The 27960-nt window shown below is 45.1% G+C and overlaps 1 protein-coding gene across 3 annotated transcripts; it reads right to left on the bottom strand.

Moving 5' to 3' along the window:
- On the bottom strand, positions 1-27960 carry LOC120497755 (alpha-2-macroglobulin-like protein 1). Of its 3 annotated transcripts, none has more exons than XM_039699646.1 (37): positions 27816-27960; positions 27029-27212; positions 25742-25792; positions 25281-25425; positions 24571-24623; positions 24238-24258; positions 23663-23822; positions 22994-23078; positions 22490-22601; positions 21105-21213; positions 20461-20570; positions 19513-19677; positions 19008-19232; positions 18061-18124; positions 17470-17615; positions 16755-16901; positions 15393-15566; positions 14295-14400; positions 13635-13743; positions 13315-13540; positions 12969-13095; positions 12703-12824; positions 12476-12527; positions 12084-12167; positions 11444-11620; positions 9967-10048; positions 9713-9869; positions 8284-8358; positions 7397-7550; positions 5798-5979; positions 5169-5384; positions 3853-3974; positions 3026-3116; positions 2306-2374; positions 1946-2048; positions 717-811; positions 1-381 (listed from the first exon to the last, which is right to left on the bottom strand). In XM_039699646.1, exons 1-36 carry the CDS (start codon positions 27881-27883, stop codon positions 759-761), a joined length of 4326 nt encoding a protein of 1441 aa, XP_039555580.1. In that variant the 5' UTR covers positions 27884-27960; the 3' UTR covers positions 1-381; positions 717-758. The 3 variants fall into 3 exon arrangements, with proteins under 3 accessions (XP_039555580.1, XP_039555579.1, XP_039555578.1); XM_039699645.1 differs by having other exon boundaries at positions 2-381; positions 770-811; XM_039699644.1 differs by lacking the exons at positions 1-381; positions 717-811 and adding an exon at positions 1163-1842.

Below are 27960 nucleotides of genomic sequence, written 5' to 3'. Positions count from 1 at the left end.
AGATCAACTATTGAGTTAATTGAATTGAAAAGGGAGCTCAGAGATGGGACTTGGGGAGGAGAAAGATTTAAATCACTATGGTGACCAAATGCAAAGTATGTAACACAACATGCACAGTGTTTCCCTCTTTTTCATGCACTGAAGTCTTCATCAACTGTCAAGTCACTACCTTCTTTCCAGGTTCCACATACTTTATTTCACCTGTTCCCAAACTAGTGTGTATTAAACCAGTTTTCACATATAAACTTAGCACAAAGGAAACAGGGTGTTCCCAACACAGCAGGGAAGAGGAGAGCTGGAGCAATGAAGTTTTCCCTATGCAGGCAGAAAACTCCGGCTGCAGAGTCAGAGCATACTAGGAGGAAACCTGCTTTGAGGCATCTGTGGAAAGAAAGAGAAAAGACAAAGTGCCTGATGAAATTTTAGGAAGGGGTCTGCGGACTAAGAGATCTTATGGGATGAGTTGCAACACAGGCATTGACATAGGCATTTCAGTTGTACTTGGATTTGGGATGCTGTGAGGACTGCATGGAAATGAAATAAAAAGAGATCATTTTAACCTTCCATGGTATGCTCAAGCCTTAGTCTTCATTGAGATTAATACCTGGGCTAGAAATTGCCCACAACTAGTAAGTAGATCCCAATTCAACCTGCAGTCCCAGAAGGCTCTACATCACATGACAGGTAAAATGCAGAGCAGAGGTGGGATGCTTTACCTGCTCACCACCAGTCTGTGCCCGGTCCCATCTGGGAGCCTGTTAACACTGACCTGAACTGCAGGGGAAAGCATATTCTCTTGCTGAGTGGTCATCTGTAGAAACAAGAGGGACAGGGTGGTGAGCTGCAGGACTGCAGAGCAGGGTAGTGCTAAACCCCACTACCTAAATTTTTCACTCCTCAGACTGTGAATGCAGGAACAAAGAAATGTCTCTAGTGGGTCAGGCCAGCAGTCTGTCCCCACAACATGTATCTTATACAGCTGTAAAAGATCACCTTGTGCACTGTGATACCTTCTAATGCAAGGACATATTTTTGTAAATAAAAATTTTCCACAGCATGCCCTGCTAGGCTGGTTTATTTAGAGATAATTAGCATTTTCATGTCAGATAACACTCTTTAAATTGTATGTACTAAGCACAAAAATTCTTGTACAGGATGAAATAGCGGAGAGAGAACATATTAGGTGTCAATATTTAGCTCTGTAATAGCTGGATTAAAAAGTGTCCTTTTCTTGCCATGGTGAAAGGGGGAACAGGAATGGAATTTAGTATATGACACATAGTGCTGTTTTTGAAATCTCCAGTGGCAGTTTTTCCATTTTGTTCTCATTTTTTTTAAAATAACTTTTAATGTTCCATCTGCTGTTTTGTCTCATACTGAGCACAGAATAATCGGAGAGACTCAAAATATCATCACAATCTCTCTTCTCTGTGCTAATAATTCATTTAGAGCTTTAAAGGGTAACAAATTATTTTCCTTTTATCCTCTGAGACATGGCAGGACACAATGGATGGCAGGATTATTATACTATACATGAAATACATACAACTAAATTCTGCCTTCTAGTGGATCAGGGTAGCACTACGTAATACTGATTTTCAATAAATGCCTAAGTATTCTCAAGAGAGCTAAAAAGCTGGAGAACTCATGGCAAATTGTCAGAGAAGTCTTCTAGATTGAAGCTAGAGGAAGAAAACAAACACAGTCGTGGAACACAGAACACCACACAACATAATCCTAGTGCCAGGCAGGCTTGTCTCAAGAACTCTTCTAAGCAACTGCTACTTGAATATTGAAGTTTTCTAGAGGAAACCCAAGTTTGAAGTTGCAGGAGGACATGCACTGGAACAAGGATGTTAAAGAGAATTAGGGTCACAGGGTCACATAATTATGTCTGGGTGGGGGGTACAATAGTTACTTTACACCAATGTCAGTGAAATCTCACCTGGCTTATAGTAGTCATAGACGTGCACTGTTGCAGCTTTCAGATTCTGAACTTCAATATCTTGTTCCACTGAGATGTTAAGCTTCAGAGAACTCTCCCCCAGCTGGAGAGACGAATGGAAGTGAGCAGAACTGCACTGATCATCTCAAAAATCACCTACATATACTAACTTTACTCCTTCTGCATCAGAGGGGTTTTTTTCTATCTTTCCAGGTTCCTCCACCCTCTTCTTCTTCTGTAATAAAGTTTAGCCTGCTTGGCCAGCCTAGAGATTTGTACTTCTAATCTGCAAAAGTCCCCATGCAAAGTACTTCAGTTGCTACTACTTGAATGGGCAGTTCCCTGTGGTCTTCCTCTTACCTCCTCCAGGTAGATTGTGATTTTGTCTGGTTTTATCTCTGTCTTTTTCACAAGGGGGACCTTCTCCAGCTGTATAGGAAGGCAAGAGATAAGCTTGGTCAACATCAGCTTATTGGGCTTCCCTGTTTCACACCAGGTTTGGTATTTGTACATGAACCACTGTTGACAAAAGCATTTAGCCTAGCCTGAGGACTAGTCAGGTTTGCCTTCCTTGGCATTGAGATTGCTGAGAGCACATCAAGCCTTAGAAAATATTTTTCAGTTTTGGTACAAGTGTTCTTGGGCCATATTCCTACTGTCACCACTGGTAGCAAAGGGAAAACTGGTTAGTACCAGGCTATGTCAGATCTTCCTAGCTATTGTGTGGAACACTGGAGCATTTCATTGAACAACACTATGGGATTCAACACCACTTTATGGAATACTCCTAAAAATGGCACTGGTAAGTGCAAAGGGGCCCAATGCACCCCAGGTGATTCTAGCTAGGTGCTTTTTTATCTTGTCTCTGACCTCTTCCTGTGTATACAATCCTCACTGTGGACATGAAAAACTGTACAACCACTTGTGCAAGTGGAAAGTTTCCTTGTGAAATAGCCTGTTATATCTGCACTTGTAATTACTATTCTCCAACACTTCTTAAATGTTTGGATATTTCTGACTGAGCTACCTCTGGAAAATAGATTTTGATATCCTCAAGGAAAGCCAGAGGAACAGTCTTACCTCTTTCACAGAGCTCTGAACAGGAATGAACCCTGACAGCATCTCCACCTCCACCAGGGCCATGTTACTTGTCCCACGGTCTCCTACATATCTGAAGGGGGTCAGGAGAGAAGCATGTTAGACGTGGAAGGCAGCACAGCATTTCTAGGAGATACTAATTGACACTTCGAAACTTTGCCCTGCTCTACAGTGATATGAAAGCTCAGCAGTATGTCTAACTGGTAAGACAAAGGTACAAAAAGTGGTCCCCATCTACTTACTCAATCTGGACAGAGATTGTGCAGCAAATGTGTTGTGGTTATTGTGGAAATAATATGGCTTCCTGTTGCCCTCTCCAAGGTAGAAATTACCTTTGCTGTTACAGGCTGAGTGGAAATGTTGCTATCATTCTCTTTCAGTAAGGACAAATGGCATGAAGAATATGGATCAAGACTCTCATTCTAGACAGATGCAGGCAAGTGAAATATGGAGAGGGACTGGAGTTTCTGCTGTCTAGTTCCAGCAGTGGTTCACACTGCAGGGGGGTGCACCTCAGGGCTGGTTCAGCCCAGGATGCCAAGTGTTCCCAACATGGGAGCTCAGCTGCTGGTGCTCTGGGACTGCTGAGCTGCCTGAGATGGTTGCTGTGGTTGTGCAAGACACTACCAGTGCACTGCCAAGCTTCTCCAGGCCTTAATTCTCAGTTAACAGTCTCCTTGGGATCTATGGAGAAGAAGAGTCATCCTGTGTCTGTGATTCTACAGACAGGAGGCTTTCATGGGGTTCTAGTCATACAACTGGGTTCATACTTTTTACCACTGAAGAAAGAACCTCAAGGGATCTCATACCTGACAGACACATGGATGTCAAACTCTTTCCTGACACCATCACATTCTCTTGGCACTGTTTCCACATCCAGGAGAAAGACCTCTTCTATTCTTGGTGGTGGGATGTTATAGTACAAAGTAGTCTGGTGGGGAAGAAAACATCTCTGTGAAGTGCCCCAGAGTTTCCCTGAGTAAAGCACCACCTGTGCATCCAGCTTTAACGGATTGGTGGCTAACACACTTGGACTCAGATGCACTTTCTGTTCAGAGATGTGCTGTTAAGCACATTGCATCAGCTACACCTGTCAAATGCAACCCAAAACTTGGAGACTCAGCTATCTGTGATTCAAGGTCTCATTCAGTCTCATAAAAAATAAATATCTGTTAAGGTTCAAGGAAGCTCATTAGCTAAAACACTGCCCCACAAGGAGAAAGAACTGTAGCTGTTAATGCTTGACATGCTGATAATCAGTAGCTCTAGGTCTCAAGGGAAAAATACTGGTAGAACAATTATACTCCCTTAAAAAAGAATAACAAAAAATTGGAAGAAGACAACTCAGCAGGCAGGATGATCACAGTCATCCAAAGAGCACCATAAGCCAATCTTCCTCCACCTGCCTGTGCTCATCAAATGTCTTATGCTCATTGACTGTATGCAAGTGTAGCCAGGCAGTATGGTTCGAGTTACCTCCTACGTGCATTAACAATTAATAATTCTTGTGTCCCCTTGACTAAACACTGCTTGCAGATTCTCTGTGGACATCATCTGAATGGAAGTGACCCAGCAGAAAAGGTTTTCACCAAAGGGCGTGACTTAAGTTGCTGGATGAATGGCTCACAAGTGAACAACTATCAAAACTACCAGAAAAATAAGATGTATCTTCCTGATGGACCAGTTGTGTTTGTTGGTGTACTGGAATAAGAAGACCGTGGTACCACATCACTTGTCATCTCTGCATGTGAAAAATACCCAAAGAATTTTGTGTCAGAAGATATAGTGTCCAGTTCCTGAAGCAGTGATATCAACAACACACATTCAAAATCAAAGCATCTACTCTTCTGTGTCTCATTACTCCTGACTTCAGAGCTACTGGTCTCTTAATAATGACATGCCTCTGTAGGGTAGGAAAGCAAAGCTGAGACATTTCTGAGGAGATAACAGAGATGGTTACATGAAACCCTGTCAACAAAGTACACCTGAGTACCTTCAAGTTTGACATGATTCTGCCCAGAAGACAAAATCCTACTCAGAACTTGAGGCTATAGTACTTAAAGACAAGCCTCCCTTCAGCAGTCAGAGGCAAAACCTGAGAGCTCTGTGCCTCACGCGTACGCACCTGGACGTAGACGCAGCCACTGCCCGTCGCTTGCACTCTGTAGATCCCTGTGTCTGCAAGGAGAGATGCCTGATGCAGGACCAGCTTGTTGTTCCTGTGCACATGGAACTCCAGGGGAGAAGCCCCCTTTCCTTTCACTGCCACCTTGACATCTCTGATCTCCTGAGGAATCAGGGCTGCATACTGAGCGAGGGCCTGCAGGCTGACAACCGTGTCCTGGAGGGAGAGTCATTGTCACTTCACTAAGGGGCCATGCAGGACAAGACCCAGCACAGCAGTTCAGGGACTGCAGAGAGAACTACAGTCCTCATGGCCCTGATTCACACTCTGACACAGGCAGGCTCTGTCCCGCTAAGTGCATAGGTAGGGTCTATGCCACAGGCAGAAGGATAATTTCTGTTACCTGGAACAGGCAGCTTGTGAGCTCTGGGCTTAACAGTGCCAGAGACCCTGGGTAATCCCAGTTACACTACACAGAGAAGTGTTTCCCCATGACACTCCCTTTCCCAAACAGGGCTCATATATTTTTGTCTGGAAAGGATGGGTCTAGAGTAACATGCACGTGAGAGATGTACACATCACGCCAGGCACAACAACTCTTTCCTCCATGACTTTCCCTGGTTTGTTACCTGTGTGGAAGCAAATCCTCCAAAGGCATTTCTTTGTGCACTGAGCCAGCGCACAAGCTTGCTCACCGAGGCTTCATTGACTGACAAGTCTGGTTTGGAGACGTGAGCCAGGACAATGTAGGCTACTGTCTCAATCATGGAAGAAGACTTTTCATCAGCAGATTGTGATGTCAGTAGCTGTGCTGATAGGGGAAGAAATATGTGGAAGAGAAGAAGTGTAGATCCCTGTATGTTCAGTCTCCAAGCTTCAGTGTTTTTGCTGTTTCTGCATTTGCCTAGCATGGAGTAACAGGACCCCCTGTGCTGAAAAGCTTTTGGACTCATTTCCAGTCACTTGTACCTATTGTGCAAGAACTGCTCAGTCTTCGAGGGCAAATTGCTGTCAGGCTACTGGAGGAGAAAGACTACCTGACTTACTTTTCTGGCATCCTCACTATGCAGTGCATAGTGAAGGGCAATTTAAGCAAGAGCTGGGCTCCCACTTCAGGTCCAAGCTCACAAGCACTGGATACATCTGAGTCCAGTTGAATATTTTGCTGTAGTGGTAGTAGGGGACTAACATAAGAATTTAACTTAATTGTGCCAGGCTTAGTTGTGTAGGAATCTTCTGCAAAGGTACAAGTGTGAAAACCTGAAATGCTTTTACATTCAAAATCAGTTTTCAGAAAGAAACCTTCACTTTTGAAAGGAGAATCACCAAATCACTTGTTTGCATAATACCAGCCTCAAGACTTCAGAATTTAGCTAAGGTCCTCTATGGAGAACCTTCATTGTGTTTATCACAATGGAAGGTATTTTGCTTCTTCCATGTGTATTATCACAGAGGCAGCTCTGAACAAGTACTGCACTGAATGTGTGCAATTCTACTCCTTCCTGTTCCAGCTGGCAGTTCAAGTGGCTATGCAGTGAGCAACATTCAGTGCTGGTAGCTGGTCAGGCTGAAAAATCCTCTCTCCCTTTTTTTTTTTTAATATGTTATTTTTCAGCCCTCAATGTAGTTCACCACACTGCCAGACAAGCAAATGTGGGGAAGAACTCACTTACTCACTTAGGTAATATTACCAAATATTTAACCATAGGTTTAGGTGCTTTGAACATCCAACCCGGCATTCTCACTCAGGACAGAAGTCTATTTTTTTCCCCAAGCCAATGAGACAAAAAGAAGAACCAAGCTCAGCAGTACAGCAGTAAAGGTCCACCCACCCAAGAGCACTGAGCTGAGTAAAGCAGCAATGGGGAAGCAGTCAAAAGGTCTGAATTTTTCAAGTAAATGTCCTGACCAGTAGCTGAACACACATGGTAAAACAAATTTGCTCTGCAAGATCTCTTGTGCTATGTATGAATTGCTGAAGAATGACAGGAACACCATGACACAAATAAGCATTTTAATGACACAGATTAAGCATGGATAACCTCTGCTGCTTTTGATTAGAAATTGTTTCCTGGGTCTGAGAAAACTAGAGATGAATAAATTACGTTTTTCTGACACAAAACTGTATTTGTGAATAGCTAAATCACCTAGAATACTGCAAGTAAATGCTGCAGCTATCAGACCTTGAACACAGTCATGATCACTAGGACCCCAAAGCAACAACCTACCAGTTTCCTTCTGTACCATATCCAGGAGCTGCTTTCTCATCTCTGTGTCCTTACTCAGTGTAAAGACATAAGCCAACAAAGCCTTGACATAAAGGCTTGTCTCATCAAGTGTTACCTTCTTGAGGCAATGTAAAGCATTTTCCAGCATAGTGTCCTGAAAAAGGAAACCAAACCAAGTGAATTTCCTCTGACCAAACACCATGTTGTTGTGAACATCAATCCCAGACACATCCTTGATGTATTTCAGTGCTAACATCTCTCCCAGGACTGTGAAGTGTGAGATAGAGTGGTCCAAGCATCACTGACTGTGAGTTGAAAGCAAAGGTGTGCTGGACTTATCATTGGGATATAGAAGATTGCTAATACACTGGAGAATCCAGCTGTAGGAAGCATCTGGTAACATGCTGGCTCAGAACTGACAGAGACACATGCTGTGGGTGTCTGATCCTGAAGGGTATGATGTTTTTAGAACTGTACCATTAAGCCTGGAATATAATTTCTTTTTTTCTAGAACAGTCTACACTTGTCTTGAAGATCACTGCTTTTATCTGGGGGAGGAGGGACAGTGCATACCTGAAAAGTAGGGGGTTTTTCTCTTCTGTTGATCAGGTTAATGAAAACCATTGCCTCTCCCTGCAAACCCTTTGTTATTTTCAGACACAATTGTTTCCCTTGAGATGAGCTGGGAAAAGCAAGTGCTCTGCTTTGCTGCAAAACAGGCCATTTAATATTAAGAACTCCTCACCAAGATAAACTTTTCCTGTTATTGTGGGAATGACAGAACCTTTCACCAGCTCAAGCTGGGTACTCCCTCAAGCCCCCAACCAGGGGAGGAAGGAATGGTGGAGCATGCTCCCAAGCCCTGCAGGAGTTCAGGTGTGACTTACATTCCTCTCCAGACGGAGCTCCAGCAGTGCAGCAGCAATATAGGCTGTTAATGAGATTGTATCATCCACACCACCCTGCAAGCACACAGACAGTCCTCAGAAAAGGGCAAACCCAACCACTGCTTGCCTGTCATTGCATAGCCCCAAAAACTGCATCTGAGAGAGCACAGCAACGTCCTTCTAGGCATTCCTGGACTAGAAACCCCTCCAGTCTCACTTGCTGAAAGGTTGCTGTTGAAGGCACTCTCAGCCTAGACATCCCTTCTCATAGAAAGGCATGAAGCAAACTGTAAAGCAATTTATCTCATTAAATATGTTACCACTGTACACTTGAATAAAGTTTTTATGATGCAGGATTTGCATCATAAAGAAGAAGTTATGCAAGTTTACATATAGGTCATCTGACTTTGAGAAACCACAGGTTAATATGTGTTTAACAGGCTTTCAGGAGCTGCTTTTCATCTCAGGGGACATTCATTCTTGGGGATGTTCTGCTTACATCCTCAGGTATGAGACAAGAATACATCTAAAATGAGAGGGAGAAATTGGGCTAAGATGCTAAATAGTGTTATTCACACTGACTAGAAGAAACTTTGCAAGTGTAAGCCAGGTGGAGATGCAAAGCCTATTCCAAAAAGTTCTGTTCAGATAGAAAGCTCAAGGTGGGAATCAATGACAGTCAGACAGGGATGAACAGTCTTCATGCACACTCTGGTTTTATTTTGTACTGCATCCAAATTTTAGGAAAAAATGTGTAACCATTTGCTCTGTGAATGTAGCAGCCTGTTTTCTTTCAGAAATTTGCTTTGGATTTAATGTGGGCAGTTTTGTAATCTGACCTGTGTGGATTATTTGCACCTTTACAAAGGCAATGAACCCAAGTATTGCCATACTGTACACACATTGCTGAGTACCTAAGCTCTAGGGCATGTTCACTGAGAGTTTGGTGCATTTCCAGCTGCACTGCATGGATCATTTGGGGGATGCCAAGCTCCAAAAGGAGTCATATTTTTGGGGCAGTGGAGGGACAACTGTGTCTTCAGACAATCCTGTATTAGAGCACATAGGGTATTGTGCACTGTAAGATATGAGAAGAGGGAGAATCCAGCTGGGGTATTCTAGAGAAGCACTAAAATATAAAAACGTTTCTCATTTCCCTCTGCCCTTGTAGTGCCTTGGCACAATTAGCTGTGTTGTCTTTTGGCTAGAGTGAAAATTAAGAAAGCCTAGCAGAGTCTAAAACCTCACACAGAGGAAATGACTGCTGGTTTAGGCCACATTTTTCATTCAGCTCTGGAAGGATGCCTTAATTATGCTAGGGTGTGGGGACACTGCTTTGTGCCACTGTTCACAGTGGGAAAGCCTGAGGAAGCAAGCCGGTGTCTCACAATGTTCCTCCTGCTCCCACTCCCATGTCTGGCAGCCATACCTTCAGGTCATTGTTGAAGAGCTTCCCCACACTCTGGAAGCAGCCACTGGGCACCTGGTGCTTCTGCAGCCAGCGCAGAGCGCTGTGCACATGGTCCTTGTCGATGTAAATGTGAGAGCTGGCCTGCCCAAAGGACCTGGCTACAAAAGCTGTCAGCCTGTGAGCAGAGAACAGAGGAATCCCATGTCACATCCAGGAGATGAACCAGCAAGGAGGACAGGTTTAGGGTGACAACAGCAATTTTGGTCACTCACCACGTGTTGCCCTGCTCATCACCTTTCCCAAAGGCACTGTAGGAGCCATCGTCGTGTTTGTAGAGCAGCTGACGCTGGTACCCTGTGATAACAGAACGCGGCACATTGTGAGCACCTGCAGCATCTCAGACTGCATCCTAGCCATGGGAAGATGGCTTCACAGCAAGAGGCTTCACCAGGTCTTACAGTCAGAGCTGCTGAGACAAGGACACCAACCCCAGGGGGGCCTAAAGGCAGGCTGAAATATGAGGCACATTGCAACATGAGACACAAACACTGGCACTATATTAAATTCAGATTATACTGGAGAGAATTGACGTGACCCCAAAATATGTTTTCTAAAACACAGGGAAACATTAAGCTACTGAACTCTTATTTACTCCCAAAGGCTACTCTTTATTCCATGCACCCCACAGCATCAGTGTGACAAGAAGCAGCTGCACAGCACTGCTGAAGTGGCCGTGCAGCTCTGCACCACTGGAGCTGTTTGGAGCAGGTGCTGTAGCTTCCTGCCCTGCTGCTTTGCAGAAGAGTGACATGCTCAGCCACCTCATAGCTCCCCATGTGCCAGGGAGCCCTCAGGGGCTTTGCTGTGAACAAAAAGAGTGGTAGGAGTGAGGAGGAAGGCTTTTCCTAGAGGGAACACAAAGGAAACACTAATTGCTTTTCAGCACTTCTCCTACTCCTGTTGGGACTCAACAAAGCACTTTTTATGGGATGTACAGGAAGCAACAAGGCCATGCCTTTGAGCTCTAATGGCAGAATTCTGTCTGCATTTGTTTGCTCTCCCTCCACCCTCCTCACAGTCTTAGCGTTTACCCTTTGTCTTTCCTCTCTGCCACCACCATTCTCTTGGGTAGACCCCACTCTCCCAAATACATGTACATGTTCTTAGTACGTGCCTTCAGTACCAGAGAAATAGGGGGAAATAAAAGGAGTCAAATCCTGTCCAAACAAGGAGACTGGCAGGCTAAAATATGAGGCACATTACAACATGAGACACGAACACTGGCACTATATTAAATTCAGATTATACTGGAGAGAATTGACGTGACCCCAAAATATGTTTTCTAAAACACAGGGAAACATTAAGCTACTGAATTCTTATTTAGTCCTAAGGGCTACTCTTTATTCCATGTAATAGCAGCTGATGCTGTCTTTTCACAAAGTGCTTCTGTCAGCCTTAGACTGATAAGGGAACAAACAGGCATCACATAATGATGGAAATCACTAATTACCTACATCTTTCTCAAAAAATTTGACTTAGTACCTCAATTACCAGCAGTGACATGTTGTGCTTTCTTCAGAAACTTTTCTTTCCATGAGACATTTCCCTTTCCTCTGTGATACCTTCCTTTGTCACAGCTCTGGTAGTAGCTGCCACTCCTGCTCTTCAGCTCCCCACCAGATCTGTGCCCCACAGTCTTGATTTCTAGCAGCTTCATTTTGCAGCAGAAGGAAGACGGACAATGCTTACCTGTTGTCAGAAATTTCAGTGCTTTATCCTTAATTTCTCGGTTCAGTTGTTTAGTCTTGTTCAGGTACTGGAGAATGAAGATGTTTGGTGCAAACTGGACCATGTTTTGTTCACCACAGCCAAAGGGCATGCTTAGCAGTTGGTCTAAATTTTGGAGTGCTGGACCCATGATGTCACCTTTCATTTGAGAGGAGAGACATGAGCAAGGAAAAGCACAGACACTAAGCAGTTTAAAACAAAAGGACTGCTGCCTTCCCTAGGCTCTGCTGGGATCATAGAGAAGACCCAGTCCCTGCCTGAACATGACTGAGATTTCTGGTGACCCTTCCTACATTAGCCCAGCACAGAAAGGAAAGCCATCATTGTTCTGGGAGGAGGAAAGGAAGCTTGAGGGTGTCTGAAGAAAGGTAAAGAGAGATGTCATTCCTGAGTGGGTATCAAGAAATTAGAGACAAACTGGTGGAACTATGCAGGCATAGTTTTGGTTCATTTAAAAGATTAATTGATCAGCGTTTCTGAGGCCAACATCACACCCCTTACAAATGATCTCATTAGGAGCTGGGTCAATGCATGAATAAGGCCAAAGTTTTGTGCGTATTCTTCTCACTACAGACCCAAGAGCAGGGAAAGCCTTTCTCACCAATCACAGAGAACGTGACTCGGGCAGATCCCTCCAGCACTTCTGTAGGCAGAGTCAGGGAGAACTCTTCAGAGATGGTGTTATCTGAGGAAGGTAGAACCCAGACATTTATCCCATAGAAGAAGCCATTCATACAAGCGTAGCATCCAAGGAGGCCCAGGTGAAGCAAAATGTGACATCAAGTCACAGGAGCCAAGACTTGCAAACAAATGCCTCAATACAGGAAATTTTGTCAGGTAAAAGATTGACAAGGACAAATTATAGTGGTTGTTCTCCCAGGCAGGATGGTGCCACCCCCCCACCGCCCCGACACCTTCTGGGTATTTGCAGTAACCCTGTCCCTTCCCTCCTGGTCTCATGATCAATGACAGTCAGGAATTTTTGTCCCCTACCTGCAGGACAGAGAAAGGCATTTTGGGTCTTCTCTTGTAGGACACCACCTGGCTGCAGATGGAGAAAGAGTAGTTCAGGTAGGGAGGACAAGAAAGGAAGTCACCCTCCCCTTAGCAAGTTTGTCTGATGTCCAAGAAGGGGCTAAACTTCCTCTCAGTATCTTGCTGACTGCCCCAGGGCACAAACCCCTGTCCCTAGGGGTTCTCCACCCTAAGATGTGACCAACCTTCACAAGCAGAGATTTTATCACTGTGTCTCTCTCTCCTTGCAAAGGTGTCACAGCAATCCTGTTACCACACAGACTGTGTGACTCTTCTGCCACACTGCTCACGGTGACATTCACTCTGCCTGCAGGGAGCACAGGGACACATTGCTGAGCACTTCCAGTAGACAGCAGTATGTAGAGCATTAGATCCAAATTAGATTTGCAAACGTGGGCAAATTCCACCCCTCCTCCCAGGGGCTGCCACACTTCCCTCTGCCCTGACTCACCCAGCCTGGTTGCTGTCACGTTCCACGCAAAGGTTTGTGCTTCGTTGGTACAGAGGCAGCTGGTGAACTGGCAGCTTGGACAGGCATCCACCTGTAGTTCTGGGATCTCCATGAGGGTGGTGTGGACCTGAGCATGGTTGGATGTACAGGCACACATTGGGTTAGTGTTAGTAAGAGGCACTGCACCAAGCAGCAAATGCCCTGGGTCATAAAGTTGTGAGGTTGTGTTTTATGGCCCACATACCAGCATCAAGGGCTCCTGAGGAACTCACAGCTTGTCTTTGGGCTCAAGATTTTGTTTTAACAGAGGCCATGTAATTGGGGAAACTCACTTGGAGGAACTCACCTGGATGCAGTCCTTGAGGTAGTTGAAGACAGTGGCTTTTAGCCTGAAAGTCTCTCCTTGGATCACAGAGTATGGCAGTGATACATCGATAAAGAATGGCTGGAAGACCCTAAGAGAGGTCAGAGGCGAGAAACCAAAGCCAGTATCGGCTACACAGAAGGTGTTGGCATTCCATTCTGTGATGGTATCAGGTACAGCAACTTGGAGAGACGCTTGTCCATCACCCCTGCAGCAGGAAGCAGAAGAGGAGGACTTGCTTAAAAGCAGTCAGAATACTCCAGGAGTATCCCTGGGGAAGGAAGGCAGAGGCTGTTACCCACCCGACAGAGACCAAATCCCAAATCCAGGTCTCTGGGAAAAGCGTCCGTGTTTTTGGCTTCTCCTTGTCATCAGAGTGAGGTTTAGTTTCAGCATGGGGAGCTTGGCTGCCTGGTAGAGAGCAAGTGAAACCTCAGAAAACAGCATATATAGCTACTGGTGAAACTGGCTCTTCATTCACAGGCAATCTAACACAAACCGCAAATGTTTTGTGACACAGAATGTGAGTGGACAGGGCTGGTGTTTCAATGAGAATCTGACACAGTGTGGGTATATTGGGGAACAGAGCTTTAGGAAGACAGTTGTATAGAGTTTAGCCCAAGGCTCAGTCTGACGGATCCAAATTTGGTCTGGATCCAGCAGGAGACAGCACGATGAAATGGAGTCACACTCCTTTAAGTAATCTGTGAAAGTGCTGGCAGAGAGAACACTACATTCCATATGAAAAACAGTGAACACAGGGACACCAAGAAAGAATGGAGATTTGAGCTTCTACCTGTGATTTGTAAATCAGGTCCATTGAAATGGACACAAGCTTTGTTGCTGTTATACACAAACAAGAAACACAGCAGGATGGGGCTCAGTTGTCTCAGCTGCAGGCTGGCCAGAACTGGGAGAGGGAAGACCCTTCACTCAAGAAGTTGGACATGTCTGTTCCTTACCAACAATAGAGAGTTTTCTTAAATATATCTTTTTACGAAAGTCTGGAAGCACACAGGAAACAGGCTTCTTGATTCTAGTGTTGGTAAATATTTTCATGCGCAGTTTCTGGGAAAATAGTACAGACAGTAAATCATTGATAAATAAAAGGGAACGAGGAATGTTGAAACTATCTTGTGATCATGGGTATCAAATGGGAGCTGGTGGCCAGTGGTGCAACACTTTAAATGCTGCTTCTTTACACCTATATGCATAACCTTGTGGTTCAGATTCTGACCAGTGCATGAGGAATCAAAACCAGTTTCTGAGGAATACTGGGACCAACTATTATTTCTCATACAAGATTTCAACTAGATGTGCATTTAATATGCCCAACCCTAGCAATGACACATAGTCTAAGGAATAATCATCTAGGAGACAGCACAGTAACATGCCTTTTGAAGAGAATCAGGGTCTGTATTTGCATGGTAGAGTTCTGTCAACTTAAGAAACCCATGCAATTCAGTCTACATTTTAGGTTGTTTTCAGTGTGTTGTTACCCTCTTCTATTTTGAGGTGCTTCAACTTGCATATGTTTTATTAAAGAGCATTCTGCCAGAAGCAGCACTCTGCACTTCTTCCATTTCAGTTAGCAGACATTTTAACACTTTTCTGGCTATCATGCTTGTTAGCATATCAGTTTATTTAGTTGTTTATCTTGACAGTTAGCTATAAAGCCAAACTGTGAAAGACTTCCTTTGATTTAAACTGCTTGAGGATAAGTAAGGAGATGCTCAATAAAACACAGAGTAAAGCAGTTTGTAAATACAATAATAGCCAAGTGGTGATTGGTCAGAGTATGGTGAGGTGCTCAGTATTACTGCTGTATTCTTGCCACTCCCCCTTTGTAGTTATGGGAGCCTGAAGTAAATTTGTTCATTTTCACACTATCTTTTTCTTATCAGGTGGTTTGTACTATGCTTACTCAGCTTTCCCCATAGTCCCCAAATGAGCGTGGCTAGAGCAGACAGCAAGGAACAGATGACTTCTTGTAGGCATTCAGGATGGCATACTGGAACTCACTAGCTCAGGCAAAGTTTAGAGGAGGTGTAGGCACTCACCTTAAACAGGTTGTAGACATCAGCCTCACTTTGGTACCACGGTGCACCCATCCTAGCCTTTTTGTGGGGTCTGGGCTGCCGGGGCAGGCAAGGGTATGCCTCAAAGTCTTCCAGGCGGTAAGGCAAGCCTCGTCCTCCAACCGTGAAGCTGTCCTTGAAGAATTCCTCATACAACTGCAATGGAAAAGCACAAGCCTTCAAACAGAACTGGCCAACGAGCACGTCTATGGGTTGAACGTTTGGGTTGCTGCCCTTTATTCCATATTGAAGAGCTTTGCAGTTGAGGAAGTTGGCACTGACCCAGCTTACACCAAAGGACATAATATAAAGCACATATATAGGATAATATATACTAAAGGACATACATCCAAGCAGTGCACGTAGACAAGCAGCTTTTGGGCTGCAAGACAGTTCAACGCTAGGGTGCAAAATTAGGATATAAATGCTTCAGTTTAAACACAAGCCATTGGCACATCTGACCTATGTATTTGAAGATTATTACTTTAAACACCTGTTAGCAGATGATGCAACTGCTCTGCACTAGGACAGCATCCCTATGAAATGGACCACCAGATCATACTGTGGGCCCTATCAACAGGTGTAGTGCATGCCCCTGGATTTGGTGAGGCTTCTTTGTAACACACTGTACTGCTATAATTTAACTTGCAATTTTGCATGAGGCATGCACCTGTTTTATCTCTGGTACACATTGTGGATTTATGTTAGGATTTTTCAGGTTTTGCAGTATTTTTGCTCCAAGTGTTAAATTAATTCCTCTGAAACACACACCTGCTTTAAGATAGGTGCCTCCAACCCTTCTGATTGTCAGAACCCACCTGGGTGCTGACAAGATACTTTCACCAGCCACTGGGTGCTCTGGGTGCTCTTGTTTTCTAAAGAACTGCTCCTGATCAGAGCCACTGATCTGTCACATGGTTGTAACTCAGCAGTGGTTGGAGCAGAGGGATAGGAGGACCCTGCCAGGGCAAAATTCCATTTTAAAGGCTTAACCTCACTGGTTGGTGGAAGATGGTGGAGCAGAGATGTGGATGTGAGGGAGGCCCCTAAGCACTCTCCCTCCAAGTAGAAAGCACCAGCATCTCCTTGAAGCAGCTCTCTCTGCCTCCCCCTGCAGTGCCATGAAGCATCCACCACCCTTCAGGCAGAGGCTCACAGCACAGAGCTGAGGATGAGCAGCAAGATCATCCCATAACTGCTCAGAAGAGGCCAAAGAAGAGGCATGGCAGGGCAGCCACCTAACACTGCAGCTGTCCTGGGATGTCCTGTGGGCTTCCTGCCACCCGTGCATGGAGGCAGAAGGCAGGCAACCTTAGGGGGCTGGACACAGCAGGCTGCACTCACACTGTCTGCTGTTAGGGTTTGGTTCCTCTTCAGGAGGACACTCTTGTCAACAGCTCGCACAGAGCACAAGGACCCTGGAGCAGCCTTGAGGTTCAGTTTGACTTGTGATCCTGGGACGTCCTCCTTGTGTGAGAATTCCAGTGCCACCTGCAAAAGAAGACAAGGTCTGGTGACTTAGCCTTGGAGAGTGGGACCCTGTGACTCTTATATGTCTGGGTTGCAGAGGGAAAGATTTGAATAAGGTAGGGAAGGGGAATGAGGTGCTGAATCAGGCCATCCTGGAAATCCATTGGGAAGGTTACAGGGGCTGCAGTACACACAGCCCTAGCCAGAATTCCTCTACCATCAAACATCCATCACCCTCTGATCCAGAACTACCACAGGGAGCTGAGCAGACAGGTTCCTTTTCCTTCTTAGGGAGCGTATGAATGACAGTGTGTTCCCAAATCAGTAACAGGGAATGGGGGGAAAAAGGGTTCAAGGGGTCCGGGTTTACTCCTTGAGCAAAGCTTGCCAGCAGGTGTTGTGGAGAGCAGGACTAGGAATTCAGGGAGAAGGAGGTTACCTGTCTTGTTTCCCACCCAAAATACTGGGCATCTGGGTTTGCATATATCCAGCTTACATCATTTGGACAAGGATAAAACAAAACCAGGAACTACAGTACATCAGAGCACATCAATGATGCTATCACACTCCTTGTGTGATTTCTGCTCACCTTATGGCTAAAGCATTTTTCTACTTCAAACTGCTCCACATCAGCCACAACCTCTCCATCCGAGAAGACTGCATACACCAGAAGCTTGATGTCAGGCAGGAAGTCATTGCCAACAGGCAGAGTCAATGAGAAGGAGCCCTGCAGATCTGCGCTAGACAGCAGCGAGGAAGAGAGGGACAAATCCAAACAAATCAACTAATTGGAGTGGAACACACATTAAGAATCAAAAGAGGGACTTAATAATTTTTACCTTACAGATAAGAATGCCCCACACAGACAATGTCACAACTTAACAATAAACCAAGCATACCATTTCTTTGACTTATATCTTCTCCAAAGGTACAAGTTGGCAGCAAAGTCATAAGACTGGATGTTAGATCAATTAGACAAGACAGAAGGAGGACAGTTGGCTAGAAAGACACTGAATTGAGAGGAGATTGTGTTGGTCTTAGGAGAAGGATCACCACTAAGAACTCAGTTCAATATTTCCCACCTGTGGACAAGAATAAAACCTAGAGACAGAATCACTGGAGAGTGGTCAGTTTTCTGGAGTATGTTATGAGACACTTAACTTCTCATGTTTTTACTCACTCTCATGCTGCGTAATTGGCACCTTCTTCTCTCTGCTGAAAAGGATCTTGCCTTTTGCTATCACCTGAAGAACAAAGAGAAGCACCATTCAAGGGTCTGAATTCCAAGAGTATGAGGAGAGTGTGAAAACAACACAGGAAGAGAAAATGACATCTAACAAATGGTGCCCCCTAAGTTCTTGTGGCAGGATATGATTTCCAGAGTTCTGCAGCAGAGATGCTGATGGTGTGGCTGGGTAGGACTTGAGAGGTGTTGGTTAGGCCATGAGAAGGTGGGCCTGCTTGCAAAGCCAGAGATACCTCTGAAGCTATGGGCAGCTGCTCTTAAGACCCAGAGAACTCTGATCTTTGCATTACCAGGATCCAGTACTTTTTGATTGTACGAGTGAGTCCAGTTCAGTAACCAAGACAGTCATAACCTCTCAGCTAAGCTTTAGTCACACCCTTGCTTTGACTCACTTTCTTGAAAGTGGACTTCATTAAAATACTATTGCTTATCTCTGGTGTGCATCAAGGCCCTGTGCAAGGGCCTCTCAAGCTCTTCCCTGCAAAGATACAGGTGAGGGAATGTCAGCTGCCCCAGAGATTGCCTCTTAGTTCTCAGACAGATTGCCCCAGACACAGACAGACATCCAGGGCACACCTTCTGGGCAGAGTTTAGGCCAGCCAGCCACTGCCATCCATGTGGACATAAGAGAAAGTAGGGCAAATGGCAGGCATCTATCACCCAAGCTTAAGTCCAGACATGGATAACAAAGCAATGCAGCTGGGGGCTAGGAGCAGGTCCAGGACCTGGAAAGCAGACACAGGTTTGGGCAGAACAGAGTCACAAACTGACTGTCTAGGAGTAGCTTTACCTTTCCTGTGAGTATCTCTGTGCTGTGAGAAAAGGGTAAAATGCCAGTAAGCATAACCTTGCCCTGAGAATCAGGTGTCTTCTGTGCTCACCAAGTAGTAGAAATCAATGTGGTCTTCTTCAGAGCTGAGTTTATTCTGGGAAAGGATATAATCCACCTGCACTTCCTGCTGTTGACCACAGGACATCACGTCATCCTTGGCCTTGATCTCAAGGAAGCTGTCGCTCTCAGAGTAGAAAGGTTTCAGCCAGTGGAGGTCCTCTCCTTCAATGTCACCAGAAAATGAACTGTTGTCACTTGGAGGGCGGTAGGTGGCCTTCCGAGCACATAAACACAAGGTGGCAATGCAGTTAGCACCAAGTGATGCAAAGGAATTTGTACACCTGCTGAAATTCTGTTATCACCTGAGCTGATGGCAGACTGCACATCTAAAATGATTTGTTGAAACATCAAAGTCTCTTATGAGATTTCCTCTTACAAAGTTTTAGCAAAAATCTAAGCCTAGTAGATTTGACCACAATCTCATTTTTCCTGTTTTATCTTTTCATGGGATTCACCCCACACCAGACAAAAGATTTTCAGCAGCTGATACTCACCCTCAGAGAAACCATCGTGCTGTTCCAACTGGTGGTATCTAGTGTGAAGTGAGCTTCCCCCTTGTCATCTGTGAGGAGTGACAGCTGTGTCTCCTCATCATTGACATCAACTATTAGATGGACTGTTTCATTTCTGAGGGGAGACTCTGCACTGTGAAAGAACATCTGTGGGGAAGGGGAGGAAGTTAATACCCTGTTGTGCCAGACTCTGAGGCACTGCCAGTGCTTAATATTAATTGCTTCTATCACTGGGTACCCTCAGCCCTTCTAGCTTGCAGACCATATGTAAGAATACAAATAAAAGTCCAATAAATACATGAAACCAACAATTTGAAGCTGTTCAGGACTGGAACAAAATAGGACTACAGGCAAATGAGACATCTCTATTGGGGGAAAAGGTGAATTCCTAAGATCCTGAGGTGTTTCTTGGACAATGCTACAGGATCTTTGATATCAGAAAGAGATTTGTCCCCAACAACTTAACTCTTGCTGTTCCTTGCCCTCCATGCTGGGGTCAGTACTGGCCTAGGTGAAAGTGTTTCTAGCCCCAGGACAGCAGTCCTAGCATCACCCAGGGGACCTGAGTTAGAAATGAGTGCCAGTGAACTGATATGCAAGGCTCTAGAGATTTCTGCAAAGTTACCATGAGCTTTCATCCAAAGGGAATGTTACGTGCCTGCTGACGCCACCCCCATCCCATATGCACAGATTAGTTTCAGGAGATGCTCCTGGGAAAGCCTCCAGAAACTGCAGCTGGCCCCAGAATTCCAGTCCAGGAAATATGCTATGCTAGGATGGGGAGAAAAAAATGTCTTCTACAGGAGGCTTCACTCCTAGTTTCTGGGTGCCAGCAGAGCAGCATTGACTTTCCTGGAGACTGTTCCTTTCTTCCTACAAAAGGTTTCATTTGTGGTGCATTCTGAGCAGAGAAGGGATCATGAATGTTACCTTCCCTGTGTATGGTATCCCTCGTTTGTAGAATGGATGGAGGTTGACAAACTGTACAGATTTCATTATCGTCGCAACAGGAATTAGAGCTGTTTCCACAGAATGGGCTCCTGGATGGGGAGGTGAAAAATCTGTTGAATCTGAAGCCATGCTCTCAGGGAAGCAGAAGTAAAAAACGTACTTCAGCACTACCTATGACATCTACAAGCTCTAAATTTAGGAGACAAAATACATTCTTCTAGGATATGATTCCATCAAGCTTTCTGGGCTTCCTGCTTCATGACATAATGCATCACAGCCTGTAAGTATTTATTTACATATTTATTTGTTTATGTTTTTTGAAGATAAAGGGAAATTAGATGACTGTTTAGTTATAAACAGTCCAGCACTTTGCAACTGGCTGAGGAACACCCTGGTGTCCAGGCAATCACTATGAAGTTACATACACGTGAAGGAAGGTGAATGGCGGAGAGGATCAGGAAATCTGGTGAAAACAGATGGAAGAGGTACTAGAGACTATTGCCATGGCAGAAGATTTGGGAACTTTCAAGTTACTTTTTCAAAAGAAATTCCGCTGCCACATAAAAACCAAAACCAAAACTGTTGCCTGTGAAAAAGTGAATGATCCACATATTATCCAGTACCTGTTCCATTTTCCACTATTTTTCCTCCTGCAGTTACGTAGCTGTTAGCTTCATTTATTTCCAGAGCTTCTGTCTTCATTGTGAAAGTAGCACAGCCATCCTTATTTGTCTGCAGAAAGAGGAAAACAGAGAGAAAGAGTGTGGTGTGGAGGAAGACAAACTGTTCCATAGATGCCAGGCAATCCTAAAGAAGGATTTCCAGATATTTTTGAAATAGAGGAAAGCTCCCAAATCCTAACCACAGAAACCCATCATGGATACCTTAGGCAGAAAAGAAAATCAATATACTTGGATTAAACAATCACCAAAAAAGTGTCAAAAATAAAAAAAAATATTTAAGGCAAATCACATAAGAGTTAATGATGTCACAGAGACTCTCGGGAGTCTGGATTCAGCCCAAATCCTGTAGCTGAGAGAGCATGAGTTTCATTATGTGAGCTAAAGGTCTCCCTGAAATGCTATGGCCCTGATGAATAAAGCCTGACAGTGTATCTTTCCAGACAAGACCATTCCTGTGACATGGCCATATTAAACACAGGCATCCTGCCAGGTACACATGGCAAGAGCTTTGCCAGTTATTGAGGCAGAACCTGGGTATATCCAGTGTTTCTAGCCATGCCTGTGAAATGCTCCTCAGAACCTTTCAGGGCCTCTTACATGCCATGTGGAGCTGGCATTCAGCTGATGTTTTGCACAGCTAAGACTGCACAGCCTTCCAGCTGGAGTGCATTTTAAAAGATGCAGAGATCCAGCAAGATTTTTATATTCTGGCTCATTGCTGTCTGGTCTGACATTTAGAAATATTTTCCTGTGACTCTCAGGCCAAAACCCATGCATCTGAAACCCGTGGGGAAAAAAAAATGCAAAGCATAACCACAAAAAATAATGGACACAGATGAGAAGAAAATGTAACCAGCAATAGACATAATTTCAGACCAGATACCAGCAAGCTTAAGATGACTCATTGTGCAGGGGTAGAGCAAGGAATATGGCATGGATCCACAATCCATGTGATGCTCCAATAGCCTGCTTATTGGTGGCAGTGGTCACAGGGCTGAATAGACCAGTGATCTGAATAGCCCCACCTGATGGGCAGATCTGACTCCACACAATGTGATACAGACCCTTGGAAAAGGTTCCAGGCACCCCTGCTTCCCATGACTTACACCTTCTCCCAAAGCACGGAGTCAGGAATGCACAGCTAGAGCACTAATTCAAGCAACAGGGTTATGGGAAGAGGAATCAGTGGTGTGACCATGTCCAGCACTGGGAAGACACCAAACTGAATAGGTTGGTGCCCATCTGGGGTGCATTGAGGCAGGTTAAGGGGGCAGAAACACATTTCCAGCACATGACACTTTTTGATCTCCTATTTGTTCACCTACCCAGCTGTTTTGCTTCTGAACTGCAGAACTTGTAGAATTGTCTTCCATGGCCTGGGAGAGTGTCCTAACAGTAATTTCTACTTTCCCTTGAACAGGCTTCCCATAAGTGTACCTATGTCAAAAGAGAGTAACATTCACCAAAAGACAGTCTGCTGACTGTCAGCAGAAATATTGGTATAGGACACCTCCCATCCTCATCAGGGGAAGTGGAGCCCAGAGAGCTTTGCTTTGTACCTTGTTTGCTCAGGAACTTCAGCTCATCCTTTAAAATCATTTTGCATCCCTCTCCACCCACTACATCCAGCATTTTTTGTGTCCTTCAGCCTCACAGAAAGTGACCAGGTGTGAGAAGGAGCCCATTCTAGAGTGTGATCTGTCTCCCCAAGACACAGGGTAATACAAAAAGATCATACTGACAAGTGGAAGGCCACTTCTTTTTCATGAGCAACCTGGAGGTGGCAGTGGAGTCAAAGGGCAGAGACTACAATGGTATCACGTACTCACTTGCCACAGACAACCAGCTGAAATTCCTCATCTGATGTACTGATATGTGCAGGGTGGTCAATTTTAATCTCAAATTTTGTCAGCACTGTATGAAAGAGAGTAAGATATGTAAGAGGGAAAAAAACAATGGATAGTATGGATGAATATGGACACTGAGAGAAGTTGTGTTATAGCTGCAGTCCAGATGAGGGAAAGACAGTGATGTCCCCTAGTTCTTCATCACCATGCTGCAGTGGAGTTACTCCCTCCAGCCACACCACCCTGTACTTGCTGCTGCAATTGCACATGGGACTGCTTTCTACTCCAGCTCAGGCAAGCTTAAGCACTTAAATGGCACAAGGTTTTGCCTTTACCAATGCAAATTAATGGGACCAAGACGTGATTCCACTTCCCATTACAGCAGCTGACTGCAGTGGATGACACACCTAGCTCAGCAAAATGTGCTCATTACAGGGCCCAGATGCAGGTAGAGCAAGACGTCAGCCCACAGCCTCTCCTTTGTACCCTGTGCAGCTGCAAAACCTCCAACCCATGTGAGGTGTGCACACAGAACAGTCCATCCTTGTTGTTCTCCCAAGGCAAAAGGTGGGATGGACACAGCTGCATCACCCTGCTCTCTCCTCCAGCTTCCCACACTGCTTTCCCACCCCTCTGATGCTGGACTCTCACCATATTCCTCAACACTGAAGGTTTTTTGAGCCATGTCCTGCTGCACTGAGATGGTATATCTCCCAAGGGATGCTTCAGATGCCAGGGGGAAGGATAGATCCACAATGCCATGATTTGCCTTTACATTCAGCCACTCAGCAATACGGTTGTATTCTGGATCCTATTTGGGAAAGGACACGCAGAGCCACAAGACACATTGGGCACATGTACCTGGCAGATCCAGCCATACTCAAGCACAAGAAGGCACTACAAGGGCTTAAACCTGACCCAGTAGAGAGGACTCCAGATTGCCAGGAGATACCTTTGCTTCCCTCCAGTATTATTTTAGTAAACTTAGGAATTACAGAGGCTGACAGGAACAGTAAAGCCACTGGGAAGTGGCAACAGCGTAACACCATGGGAAAGAGAAGCAGCTGTGCTGACCACGTAGAAGCTGACCACATAGAAAAACCTTCAGCTGAACCTGAACTATAACCATATCTTCATGAAGTTAACATTTGTGGCACAACTCTGGGAGTGAAAGATCACAGTAGAAGAGACAGATATGTCCCTTTGGTCACTTCTTTGTCACTTACCTGCAGCCATATCTGGGAATACTGCAAAAACAAGAGAAACACAACCTCAGTTTTGTAAAACAGCATCCATGTGAACCAGTAAAAAGAATTCTGCCTGACATGGGTCCCTGAGCAGAAATTTCTGCCCCATCCAGACCCCACAGCACATCTCCTCCTCCCTCTGTGCCAGTTTACACTGTCTCTCTCCAAGGGATCAGTGGATGAGTGGTTTCCTCCTAAGCTAATTTATTCTTGTGGTTTAACAGACATGAAGGAAGATATCTCTTTCATGAGCCTCTCAACGTGTTTCATACTGAAGCTCCTACTTCTAGAAAGGCACAAGGTGATCCTCACCTCATTTTTAATGACCTTAAGGTTCTCATCAAGGTTCACAATTCGAAATTTCACTGTAGGTATAAAGAAAAACATAGTAAAGCATTCTGGCTGCATCATGTCCTTGTACAAACCTGCTTCTCCTTTTCCATGATCCAGTATTCGTGTCTCTGTTTACCTCAGAGATGCTCAGGTCTTTTCCCAAACAGCCCTCCCCAGCACCTCCCACCCCAGAGGGCTTTGTCTGGGAGGCTTATACACAGCTGTGTGCTGCAGAACCCCACTGCCTTTACCTAGAGAGATTGCAAAGCTGGGGTAAACAGTGGGTTTGTCTATAGTGGGGTCTGTCTGCAGGCCATTCATATTGAGAAGACTGTGGGGACTCTGTAATTTTACAGGTTGGAACTGACACTCTAGGTTTTACTCAAATATGAACAACAGTCTTCAAGGCTGTCCAGTGTCCTCGAGAGACCTGGCTTTCCCTTCAGGTCTCACTAGAGATACGGCACCAAAACAACACCCAGGAGCAGCGGGCTGCGAATTTGGTGTAGCACACCTTAGAGGGGAACATCCTGGCTCAAACTGTTCCAACAAACACTTGATAGTAGAGATCTGTTTCCTTCCATCTCCAACAGCCTTATCTTGCTGCACTTGGTGAAATCTTCCCTCCAGGTGTGGCTGCTATCTTGACCCTTCCCTTCCCATTTCCATACGCCACCTTCTTGCCTTACCTGTTTCTCCAGGTTTGTATAAGCCCTTGTCTGTCTCTATCAGAATTATATTCTTCTGGGGCTTGACCAGAACTTTTTTGTCACCCTCAAGTAGCAGATTGTCTCCACTGTGGATCAGGACATGCAGAAAAGCCACCTCCTCTGACTGTCAGGTTAGAAAAAAACAAATTACCTCAAATTACAAAGAGCTTGAAAGAGAGCCTGAGGCACCCATCCTTCCAAAGTCTCCAATGTCCCCCTCCTCCTTTCATCTCCTGTGATTTAAGTCTCTCCTTTCCCCAGTCATAGTCTTCTTTTTGTTGTCCAGCTTCATTCCCTTTTCTTTGCCTTTCTGCTTGTCATGTTTTTCCTCTTTACTATCTTTCCCACCCTGCATCTCCAACATTAACATGGCTCAGGCACAGGAGAGGCTGAAGCCCTCTAATTTGTAAGAGGAGAGACAGACAAGAGACATGTCCTACCTGTGTCTCAGAATCATCTGTTTTATCAGGAATTAACATGAGATCTGGCACCTAGGTTGATTGACACAAGGAAATGGAAAAATTTAATCAGAAACTTTGCATCTTATCACAGACATAAGACATCATCTCACTGTTAAAAACTCCTGGAACTTCAGAGTCCAAATTCTTCAGTATGACTCTGTAACCCACTTGTGATTCTAGGGAGAAGCAGTCACTGCCTTATTCATGAACTTAACTTAATAGAGAGCTGACCAACATGTCATTCTCTCACTTAACATAAATGTGAGAGTTGTATGGAACAAAATAAACCATAGGAAAGTCAGATCTGAAGTAATGGGAGATGGGATACTGATGAGGCAAACAGGATGTTTCAACATCAGAGATTGAGCTCAGCAGGAGAAAGATTTTTTTGGTGGTTTTGATTTTTTGCTAACAGCAAAACAGACTTCCTTGGCTTTCCAGAACCAAGACTTGCTCTCTCCTAAGGGCTGGCACTCTTAGTTAATCATTGTCATGTTGATGTAAAAACCAGAAGTGACTACAGCCCCTCCCTGAACTCTGCTGAGTCTGCAGGGCAATCAGGGCATAGGCACAGTGACTTTGTGCAGTGCTGAGGAAGACAGGGGCAGTTTGTAGAGCCTCAGCACCACACACACCTCCATGGCTCTCCAGAAACCTAGCTAAAGGTTCTGTAGTCAGTGTCTAGATAAGCTAACTAGAGCAATTAGCAATGACAGGAACTCAAGCCACTCCAGAAATACCCAGTTTGCCTCAGTGAAATTCAGTTCATTGTGGGTTCAATGCCATCACAGCTAAATTAAAGTAAGCTCAATGTCTATGCAGGCTGCAGCTACATCTGGCAATGCAGATGCAGCTTTAAAGCAGAATGGTCCTCTTGGAGATGAAGGGGCAGGCTCCTGAGGAAACAAGGATTAAAGGAATGTGTTTGCAATGCATTGACTTCTGCTGTGATATACAAGCACTTTTAGGGACAAAACACTGATTAAACTGAAAATAAATGTTTAGCACCATGCTTTAAGTAGGATGCAATGTGCTGATGCAGATCAAAAGAAATCTGTTCTTTTCTATAAAAATCCTTTTATACATAGAAAAGATGCCCTACTGTCTTAGACTCCAGGGCACTGTTGTATTTTGTCTAGCACTGGTAGGGAAATATACTTAGCCTGTTTGGAACCTATGGCAAGGAAAAGGACAGTGTACCCAAAGAAGTGCCACACTCTTGCGTGAACGTAAAAGCATCCCCTGTCAAATCACATCTACACTCACCTGGAAGGTGATGCTCTGAAAAGTGCCTGGCTTCTCCACATCCTGCTCCAGCAGTGTGTGATTCTGGGTTTTTGTCTGCAAGGTGACAGCCAGGTGGACGGCCTCAGTTAGGGAGCTGAAGTGAATGTAGAGCTTCTCCTCCTGGGACTGCTGAATGACAGCAGGGAACACCACCATATAGTGGCTAGAAGAGAGCAGAACATGTTAAAAAACAAGTCAGAGGCTGAGGTGGATGGGTCAGAATCCATCTCTGCTGCTTTCACGAAGAGGTAGACCAAGGGTGAGAAATGTCTGGGGGACTGCATTGGAGGAAGTTCAGCACTTTTAAGCTCCTTTTCAAACAAGAAAGAAGGAATATGCTCAGAGAACTCCCAATTTCTCTGTGTCACCACCCTGGCACCAGCCAGGACAGAGCTGCCCAGTCCACGATGCTCCAGTTGCAAGTACACAGAGCAAGGCTGTGTGAGGAAGCCAAAGAAGCCAAAAATTTAGTGGCTGAGGCATTAGGCTTCCATCCTCACACCAGACTTCACCCCACCAGCACAGCATGCACAGAGGCAGAACTCCTGTGGCCTCCTTGTGGTGTGTGCAGTGCAGCTCCTGCACAAGCCAGCACTGCAGTGCTCGATGCCCGGGGCTCTGCAGGAGCTGCTTCTGCTCAGCCTCCCTGTGAGCCAGGCTCCCACCATCCAGCTCTGGGGTGCCAATGAGTGCAGCCCCTCAGCACCACCCTTCAAGGACAGGCCCTTCCACCAAGCCCCCCAAAATCAAAAGGAGAGAGTCTCACGGTTCCAGGCTTGCTGCAGCTGCAACTGGGAATAGGGTCAGGGCTAAGAGGAGCAGTGGTGCTCCCATTGCTTGGGCTGGGACAGAAAGCTGACAAGATCCACACTGGAGGAGAAAACTGCATGTATTGATGGGTTGGAGCAATC

Source organism: Passer montanus, unplaced genomic scaffold, assembly GCF_014805655.1.
Source record: "Passer montanus isolate IOZ18808 unplaced genomic scaffold, ASM1480565v1 scaffold137, whole genome shotgun sequence".
Taxonomy (NCBI): Eukaryota; Metazoa; Chordata; class Aves; order Passeriformes; family Passeridae; genus Passer; species Passer montanus.
This window is presented reverse-complemented; position numbering and strand designations above follow the sequence as displayed.

What these genes read in the sequence shown, in the direction of transcription:
- LOC120497755 (XM_039699644.1), bottom strand. Translation starts at nt 27,883, where the DNA reads ATGGGAGCACCACTGCTCCTCTTAGCCCTGACCCTATTCCCAGTTGCA. An exon ending in TGCCTTTCTCTGTCCTGCAG is followed by an intron (nt 12,168 to 12,475) that starts GTAGGGGACAAA and finishes TACCTTCCTCAG; the next exon opens with ATAACACCATCTCTGAAGAG. An exon ending in TATGGTACAGAAGGAAACTG is followed by an intron (nt 5,980 to 7,396) that starts GTAGGTTGTTGC and finishes TTCCCCTATCAG; the next exon opens with CACAGCTACTGACATCACAA.